The sequence below is a fragment of the Montipora capricornis genome, chromosome 3 (assembly GCF_036669925.1).
Source record: "Montipora capricornis isolate CH-2021 chromosome 3, ASM3666992v2, whole genome shotgun sequence".
NCBI lineage: Eukaryota > Metazoa > Cnidaria > Anthozoa > Scleractinia > Acroporidae > Montipora > Montipora capricornis.
In genome coordinates this window covers 58,119,457-58,128,966 of record NC_090885.1, presented here as the reverse complement: position 1 = coordinate 58,128,966, position 9,510 = coordinate 58,119,457, and the positions used below count along the sequence as shown (strand labels likewise).

At 40.1% G+C, this 9,510-nt stretch overlaps 1 protein-coding gene across 1 annotated transcript in view; it reads left to right on the top strand.

Annotated features, from left to right (window-relative positions):
- LOC138043486 (protein SERAC1-like) overlaps positions 1-9,241 on the top strand; it is a 45,168-nt gene extending 35,927 nt beyond the window's left edge. The window contains exons 13-18 of the mRNA XM_068889771.1: positions 260-360; positions 4,801-4,898; positions 5,025-5,076; positions 7,626-7,756; positions 8,363-8,509; positions 8,676-9,241. Coding sequence (XP_068745872.1) covers positions 260-360; positions 4,801-4,898; positions 5,025-5,076; positions 7,626-7,756; positions 8,363-8,509; positions 8,676-8,800 — 654 coding nt within the window. The 3' untranslated portion in view covers positions 8,801-9,241. The remainder of the gene's footprint in view (positions 1-259; positions 361-4,800; positions 4,899-5,024; positions 5,077-7,625; positions 7,757-8,362; positions 8,510-8,675) is intronic.
- Positions 9,242-9,510: the final 269 nt, after the last annotated feature.

Here is a 9,510-nt window from a genome sequence, read left to right as displayed (position 1 = left end):
GTACAGCAGAATTAGAGCCACCTTAACGAAATCACAGCTCTTATTTGGGGCCCATTCTTCCTGGGTCAAAAACAAAACAAAGCAAAGAAGTAAGTTCCTTGCGGAGGAGGCTAATAAGAGGAGAGGTAAAGTCATATTTCCATATCTAGGTTACATTATTCTCAATTTTATACTTAAAGACCTATTTAATTATACTATGCTATATATGAGAGACTTTATCTACGTTCCTTTTTGCACTTCTCTCGTTTTTGTCTTCTAGTCTTGGTTGGTACATGATATTCCAAACATCCGGGTTCTTATGGTAGAGTATGACACATCACTCACACACTGGGTAGCCCAGTGTCCTCAGCAACCAGAGACGTAAGTTATATCATTAAAAATGTTTGTCATTCCAAGTGTAGCCTTAGGACTAAGGTCACTATTTGCCCTCTGTCTACATTCACTGTTTTATTGTAATAACAACAATAATAACAACAACAACAACAACAACAACAACAACAAAATAATAATAATAATAATAATAATAATAATAATAATATCCACCCATGTAGTTCGAATGCATTGCTGTATATGCCAAAAAGTAAAGGAGGGTGGGGACTGCGCTCTGTTGAAATGGAGTACAAAGCCACGAAAATCAAGGTTGCAGTCAGACTCCATGGTAGCTAAGACCCGCACTGGGAATGGTACGGGAGTTTGAAGAGCAAGCGGCGAGGTCGGGGCGTAGGTCCATTTTTAAAGAAGGGGCAAAGTGCGCGGAGGAGTTTGGGTTGGAGTTGAATTTGGAACACGCGCAAAAGATCAAGAGCCGAGGAAGTGCGGAAGTGCCAAATCGAGAGGTTGGAGGATGAGGTCAGTAACCAACGATGGCAAGGGCGTCTAGTGACTACCAGGCTGGAGGATGAGAGTTTGAGTGCAGGCGGGTGTTTCTGGGGGCTCATAGAGTTGAAGAACTGCCCATCACACACAATCGCTGGACTCGTTGAGCTATACGAGCAGCTCTTACCATCGCGAGTATACACGAGTCGGAAGACCCACACAAGTGCGGAAGGTGAGGTGAGGTGCAGATTATGCGGCAAGGCCCCAGAGAACGTGGTTCACATCTTGTCAGGGTGTAGTGCGTTGGCCCAGAGCAAGTATCTCTCTAGACACGACGCAGCGCTGAAGGTACTGTTTTACGAGCTGTTGTACGATGAGATACCACCCTGGTACACACCCGACAAGCCCAAGCTTGTGTATGAGTCAGAGAACGTTAAAGCTTATTGGAATGTCCCTATATACGCCGATCAACTTGAGGTCAGATGCAGTGGGGTGGATGTACATATTGTAAATCATAAGTGCAAGAGGGTGGTGACTCGGGAAATGAGTTGCCTGTGGGTTAACAATCGGAAAAAAAAATACTAAGCGCTCTATCAAATTGATTGTCTATTAAATCTGCTTTTTAGTGTTGAAAGATCAGAACTCCTGAAGAAAAATGTCAAGCCTGACAAAAAAGTATTCCCGTTAGTCCTTGACTACAATCCTATCCTCCCTGATAGAAAATTACCAGCCAGAGGGACGCAGCTCATATTCATAGATTGTTACTCACCAGAGAAGCCTACTGGACCGCACAACTATATTCACACTTAATCCTCACGGTCTTAACAAAAGACGCGAAGTCAGATCCAAAAATCGCGTCCGCTATAATACTCAATTAGCGCATCACTATATACCGTGTAATTAACGACAGCATAACTGTATCGTTCTTAAGCGATTATTATTTGTCTCCATAAATGAGATTAATGTCTAACTGACTCCGAGCTTGGACAAACTTTCATTGCTTACAGAAAGGATTTACTACAAGACACCGCTGGGTAAATACCACTCTGTCATTTATCTAAGTTCACTGAATCCGTATCAAGAATAAATCTGTAACTATTTTCAAATTTCGAACAATATTCCATTAGATGAATAAACCAGTTGGAAACCAATGAGGGAATCCGTAAGCAATACAATAAGGCAGCCTGCAAATGTACCTCAAGACTGTGTTCACATATCAAAGGTTGTCTTCTTCTACCCTGTGAGCAGAGTCTCCTTCGATCTTCCTAGATAAGTCTAGGAAGATCAAAGGAGACTCTGCTCGCAGGGTAGTCTTCTTCTTGCTTTGGACTAAATATCGCTCATAATCCTTTTCAGTCTCTCAAAAACACGGTATACGCTTAAAAAGGGGCACTGACTTGCAAAGAACAGAAATATATCTAATACAATCGAAATTCAATCAAATCCAAAGCCTTTGTTTACACCAATTTTGGCGGAAATACCAATTATTTCCAAAAATTGAATAAGTTACCGTGACGTCACGGAACACGATTTGGGTCAAGTTTTCGTAGACGTTCCCTCCTCCCGTTTTTCTTTCGGGGGGAGGGTACAGCTACACGTAGGCTACTCAAAAGATGAAGTTTGGACAAAAATAAGTAACAAAAATTTGCGCAGAGAATTTATCTAATATGTTGTTTGCATTTGCTTTTCCGGCTGTAAATAACTTGGATGTTTGCGGAAAGCTACGAAGTCCTACTAAAATCGCATCGCACGGAGCAGTACAAGTTCCTAGCAGGGCCGTACGGTTTTTTCCGGCCCTGCTCCCCCTAATGTGTATGACCCTCATTCAGGGATTTTCCCAATAGTTTTACAGTGAAAGCGAGCGCTAGGCCGTGCGGGCCATATAATCAAGAAGCCCAATATGGCGGCCGTTTACAGCGTACATCTTTGATAGACAGACTTTCGTATGACCTTGAAATTGTGTTCGCAGTTTGTTTCACGGACCAATGTTTGACAAGATTAAAACAAAGCTTCTCCTTATTACCGCCAAGGAAATTCGTAATATAGGACGTAAACAGTTCGATTGCCCAATCACATTACTGCATTGCAAATGACGTCAAAGCGAAACTTTTCAGAAAGTTCCAATGGAGAGAAGCTTGGGAACGCAGACGTATTTCTGGCGGTCGTTTCTCTCACCCGAAAAATAGCGTCTACGAACTCGAGCCGCAAAACGATTTCTGTGATGTAACTACTTTTGTTTTTTTTGGCCAATCACGTTGCATGAGAGAGGAGAGAGTCGGGTGATTTCCGCGCAATTCGTGTAATCGTTGTCAACCTTTGATACGAACAACTATGAGTGAAACACCAGGGAATTAAGATTCTTTGACGGAAAAAATGTTTGGTTGCAAAGGAGAAGATAAACGTGTTTGGTAAGAGTGTTTTGGACATCTCCTCTTTCATACTTCGAGCCGAGTTATGTGGGCTATTTGGCGCACGAAATGCTCTTACCGACTGATACGACACAAGAATGCCGGACGTAAATTGGACGAGCTTGTTCTTCGAGTTAAGAGATCGGCTAAGATTAAAGCAGTGCACTGGAGGTGAAGAAATGTCTGAGTTTTGGGGACGCTTGCTCGAATGTTGTGCCGTAGTAAAAGTATCCAGGAAAGCAACTAGTAAAATCGCCCCGAGCGCCGTTGTAAGTCCCGGGAATATGCATAAGCTCGATTACGTTGAGAATTTTTAGCCCTTCACCGATCCTAGCGCTTGCTTTTGCACCACCAAGATCACAAAACATCGTTAAAGAAGCCTTTGCAAGTTTCAGTGCCGGGAGTTAAATGATATGTACAACTATTAACATCAACACCGCTCCCTAAAGCGGAAACCCAAGGCGCTAACTTGAAGGCATTGTCTCTTCCAGAATCAGAGAAAAGGAGACCAAAGGACATCTTGCTGTAGAATATTCTAGTAAAACAATCCGAAAAGAATTGGTGATGGTAAATCACAATCACAATATTTGTTCTCAGAAGAGATTTATAAACCTAACTTCGATTAGCTAAGAATTTTACGTCACAGAAATCGTTTCGCAGCTCGAGTTCGCAGACGCTATTTTTCGGGGGAGACAAACGATCGCCGGAAATACGTCTGCGTTCGCGGGCTACATGGTTTGCATCAGCGTTCGCTAAGCCAATGAGAATTCGCGCTCGTTTGTATAGACCTTATTCACGATAGCCGCCATGTTGGCTTTGCCTTTATCATGCAAATTAGCTACACACTTCTGAGGGAGCAAACAACACAAGTTCGAGAGGTTATAACGAACATCACACAGATGATTTGTTTCACGTTAATTGTATGTTTATCACCTAAGTAGTAAAATAGAATGATTACACAAGTTACTTCGATGTTTTTTTAGTCAAAAATGAGCAGATAACTAAGTAGAAAGTCAAAATGTCGGAGGCAATCAAAAGGTATAAAATTATTATAAAAGTACTTAACTCTAAATTTTAAAAGGTACTTTAGCAATGTAAATTCAATATTTCGGCGAGCCGATTTTCCGCAATTTACCTTTAATCCAATGTTTGCCCCCGAGCATAACACATGGCTACTTTGCATGACAATTTGAAAACCAACATGGCGGCTGTCGTGAATAAGGGCTATTTGTTCGATAAGCCAATGAAATGTTTTGCATTTTTGTTTGCGTTCTGTTTTTACGTTTATTTTTTAAGGTCGTATGAATGTCACTGTAGTGGACATCCATGTTATGGTCAATTGACGCCTGTCAAAACAAGGTATCCGCTGACCAGTATCGCGTGACTATATCGCGGGCTCAAGTTTAGAACTCATCGAGGTCAGCTGTTTTTTTTTTAAGTTGACCGCTTACCATGTACTGGTTTTCGATTGGATCTTAGGCACAAGCCAGGTTAACTTATTTTAAGACTAAATAATCCGGAAGCTCCGCTGTCACAGCACCGACTGTGTATTTCAAAGGCTTTTGGTTATTTTTAGGCGGTCGCTAATTTATCGAAGTGAGGAAATTAGACGCAAGTTACGAAAGGCTGGAGTCGGCAAAAGACCGGTGATTTGGGTGGTGCATTCAATGGGAGGTAAGATGGTCATCTAGTCGAGTAATGCGTTCGGAGACAGATTTTCGAGACCGGTGTTTGTTTTGCTGAATTATGACAGGGCACGATAACTGTGTCTCGGATGTTACTTAAATATTTGTTTTCCAGGTTTGCTGGTCAAGCAACTGCTGTTGGACGCCGAGAAAGACGAGGAATTTCAGTAAGCTAATTTGGTCTTTTCTTAAGTCCCGTATGCACTCTCTTAACCAGGCACACAATGTGTCAAAACCCAACAGCTATCTCTCTCTTGATGGCTTCAAATTAATATGTTTCCTCAGTGATTTATTTGGATCTAAAATGTACACTGTCGCGCTACTTTCAAGAACACTGAAAATGGAAATGACGCTGTTTGATTGAAAGCAGTGGCGAAATAATGACAAAACTTATTTGAATGCAACTATATGGCTAGTTTCTTGGCAACCATCCAAATCAGAGTCCTTGGTAGGATTCGAACATACGATCCCCGTAATATCGCTCGGATGCTCTGTATCCATTAAGCTACTACAACTCCTTTGAAGCTACTTCGGGTATCCAAGCTCTTATGACAGTGCCCCACTCAGTCTGGTCTGCTGATCCGTTTTTCTCGATCGACTTGACATTTTGAAAGAAGTGACAGAGGAAACGATTGAATATGGTGATGATGTTTAAAAAGTGACTAAACGGACTCCTTTAAACAGCCATTTTGATGCCTGTACAGATTATTATATCATTTTGACGACGGACGGCTGAGATGTTTCAAAGGTGAAGGTTTTTTTTTACGTTTTCGTGCTGTAACTCGCACAATACGGATCTTACGCAAGAATGACGATGACGGCTACGAGAATGTTGTCTAAAATTATTATTTCCCGTTACTGTAAAAAATTTGCGATTACTCCAAGTCGCTTGGTATGGAAAATGTGAGTCCAGATTTCCAGAAGAAAATTGGTGAGAACTGTGTGGATATATTTAGAGAGAAAATTGAAAAGTCATGGTCAGGTGCTCGCGTTCTCCAGACAACCTCAAACTTGATAATTTCATGTCGTTTTCATGACGAAAAAGGCAAAGAAATGTATCAAAATGTGAAACGCACGTGCGGTGCGTGCAGAGCTATTGTTATTGCTAATTAAACCTGTTGTTATGTGGCGTTCTTGTTGCCCTCGCCGTCGCCCTTGCTTGCTTAAGTTCCCTATTTATGTCCATTACAGTAAACAGCCTCATTCAAAAACCTATGATTTCGAGGGTCAGGCTGATCAGGTTCTTATTTACCGGTTGCTTAGTGAAAAATCAGCCTGAAAGTGTTCTTAAAATGTTCTTAAATTTTGTTTCAGAAATACTTCAAATTATACATTACTACAAAGGTTTAATTAACATACAATATTTCTTTGCTTACACTAAAAAATAAATTTCAAATTAAAAAAAAATATATTATTTATATAAGTGAACATTAAACGTTGTCAAATAAAAGTTCAACATCAAGTTGTTAAGTAGTTTTAACATTTCTGAACGTTTCTTAGTTCTCTAGACCAGCAGCCCCTCACTACCCCGTAAAACGTCAATATTGCTTTCTTATTCTGGCACCCTCTTTTTTCTTATATAAGAGCATGTTTTATTTGTCAGACTGAATTGGTTCTTATATAGAGCAGTTTTCAATGGAGTGTCGTAAAACAAATACCAAAGTTATTTCTTCGACCAATCACAGCAGGTGCAATTAGCCCAATGAACCAATCCAAGTTCGTAGCAATGTAACTTGCTCAAAGCGCGGGAAAAATCGCGTTTGCAAGTCGCAATTGGTTTTGGTTTTCCTTCTCATTGGTTGATAGAGCGGTTTTCAAATGAGTGTCGTAAAATCAAAACCAAAGTAATTACTTTGGCCAATCAAAAAGGACGGAGACAATCCAGTAAACCAATCAAAACGCGAAGTAATTTCACGTAGCCGACACAAAGCGCGGGAAAATGTGCACGCGAGAGCCACGATTGGTTTTGGTTTCACTTCTGATTGGTTGAAAAAGTGTGGCCACAACTGTGAACCGATCACTGAGTGAAGTAATGCAAAACCAAAGTGATTTGCTAATTACTTTCGACACTCAATTGAAAACCGCTCTAAATTGGCACGCGATTTTAAACCAATCAATAAGTGTAGCAAGTGCAATTGCGTAATTACTCTCGGCAATTCAATTCAATTCAACTACTTTCTACAGTCATTTGAAAACTGCTCTATATGGTGCTGATGTCCTTAATCTACTTGTTTTCATATGCTGGTGTTTATTGTAGTACTTATTTTAATTTGGCTTGTCCGTTTTTGGCTCACTTGAGGTTGTGTAAGAAATGGCGTTGTAAACAGTTTGAATGCGATGAAGGCGTTTAAACTCGTCAGATATCGTTGCAAACGTCATGACAGTGCAACCAGGACGCCTCTTCTGGAATCAAAGGGTACATAATAAAATGGCTTAATCTCATCACTTGTTGGGGAAAACGTAGGGTAAACGTTCCAGAGTGTTTGCGTCCAATTTGATGTGTAGTGAAATGGTTGATCGAAAATTAAATAAGCTATAGACCTTATTCATAAATGGAGGTCAATTTATGATTCGTTTGTCCAAGTGCAAATTAGTCTACCAAGCCTCGATACCATACAGTGAATTGAGGCTTGGTAGGCTAATTTGCACTTGGACAAAAGAATTATAAATGTGACCACCATTTATGAATAAGCTATTTATTCCCAAACTTTCACAGGTGCATGTATGACAACACGAAGGGTATCGTGTTTTACAGTACGCCACATCTGGGATCGGCTTTAGCGTCTTACTCATCCCAGGCTCGCCACCTCTTACTGCCCTCAGTCGAGGTCAAGGAATTGTGTCAGAGTAAGTGTTTTACTTCTTATTTTAAGAAAATGTGTATTTTTCACTGTGAAAGAAAAGCCCCCGTTTTCGTGACAAACACTCGTTTAAACTTGCCAAATGGGTTACTTGTAAATATAGTGTCCTTTTTATAAAGTCGAGTCGAAAGAATAACTTGGATGGAATGGCCACAACTGCTTTGAAAATGCTCCAGGCTTTTTATCTCAAGGGGCTTTCATTGGTTGGGTGTAAAGGGTTATATTTGTTGACCTGTCTCAGGTTCGAGTCCCATGTCCACTGGCAGTCATCTTAGTGGTCTTTATATTTGACTCCCACAATTCCAATCAAAATCGTCCTAAATTATCGTTATCGTGAGTTCAAAGGCAAGAATAGGATGCTCTTTTTTCCTGCCTTTGTTGTATCTTTTTCCCAGAGGTCCACGAGAAATCTAGGTATGATATTACGCTTTGGTTCATTTCTACGCAACTGCCAGAAGTTTTAAAGCGGCGAAGGTAGCCGCCTGAAAAGAAACTTCAAGGCTTGCCAGTTACGAATTTATCGTTACATACGTCTTAATGAGAGTACACTGGACTCATGGTTTACTGATATGGCTGAAACTGTTTGTCACAGAATCTCCTTTCCTGGCCAGTCTTCACGAAAATTTCCTGCGATTGGTTGATCGACACCCTGCCGTCAAGTTACTAAGTTTTGGTGAGACGGTACCGATGAAGTTATCCTGGATGCTGCAAACTATTTTGGTGACCAATGATTCCGCAGGTTAGTGTTCAAGTAACAAATCTTTGAATCTATTCTTTGAGCATATCTCATAGTTTGTTTGTGAGCGAGGATCGTCTCGGTCAAGGATAGGTTAATTGTACTAATTAGGATAATGGTCGGAAGTAGCAAAGACTCTGCCATGACCATCGCAAACATCTCTTTTTAGATCTTGGCGTTGGAGAGTTCTTGCCACTTGATGTAGACCATGTGGATGTGTGCAAGCCCAGTAGCCAATTAGATGAAAGATATCTAAAGACGTCTCAGTTTATAAAAGAGTTGATATCGAAATAATTGCATCATATTAGTTGTTATATGATTAACACATTTATTTAAGACAGATGCCATTTTTTTTAAAACTGCTCCAGCAGTTAAAATAACATTATTCCATACATTGGTCTGTACGTAATATTTCTTTGGCTGCTAAAGCAGTGGTTCGATTTGACAAAACTGGAGATGTCCCTTTAAAAAGTGGACAATTTCAATTTTATTTGTTTTTCTCATCCAGCCGTATCATGAGGGAAATTGTTGCGTTAACCATTATCATATTTATGCCAAAGTTTTATTCTTACATGTATCCAATTTTTCTGCGTTTTCAGTATTGAACAAAATATCTATGCCTGCGTGGCTCCATTTTTTTTTTGTTTTCTCTCGCGTCTTTTTGTCTTATTTCAAGAATTTCCATAATTAGATCCTAAAAGGATCAATTTTAACTTAATAAACGCTTCTAATCGAGTTATGAGTCGTTACGCGTATGCTGCCTTTATCAGGGATCTTAAGGACGGTGCCTACTAATTAAGGATATTTTTGCCCGGTGTGTGATTAAGCAGGAAATGCAGATCTTAACAAGTGTTGTTGAAATCCAAAAAGAAAGCATTTTTCAAAGATAATTCATGAATAATATTTGTAAAAAGCTTTAAAATACAAAGCAATGTATGGCGTTCTTTCCCAAATTGAAGCTTAATTATCTCTCAAAAATGCATGGTTAGCCCCAATTTTCTTTT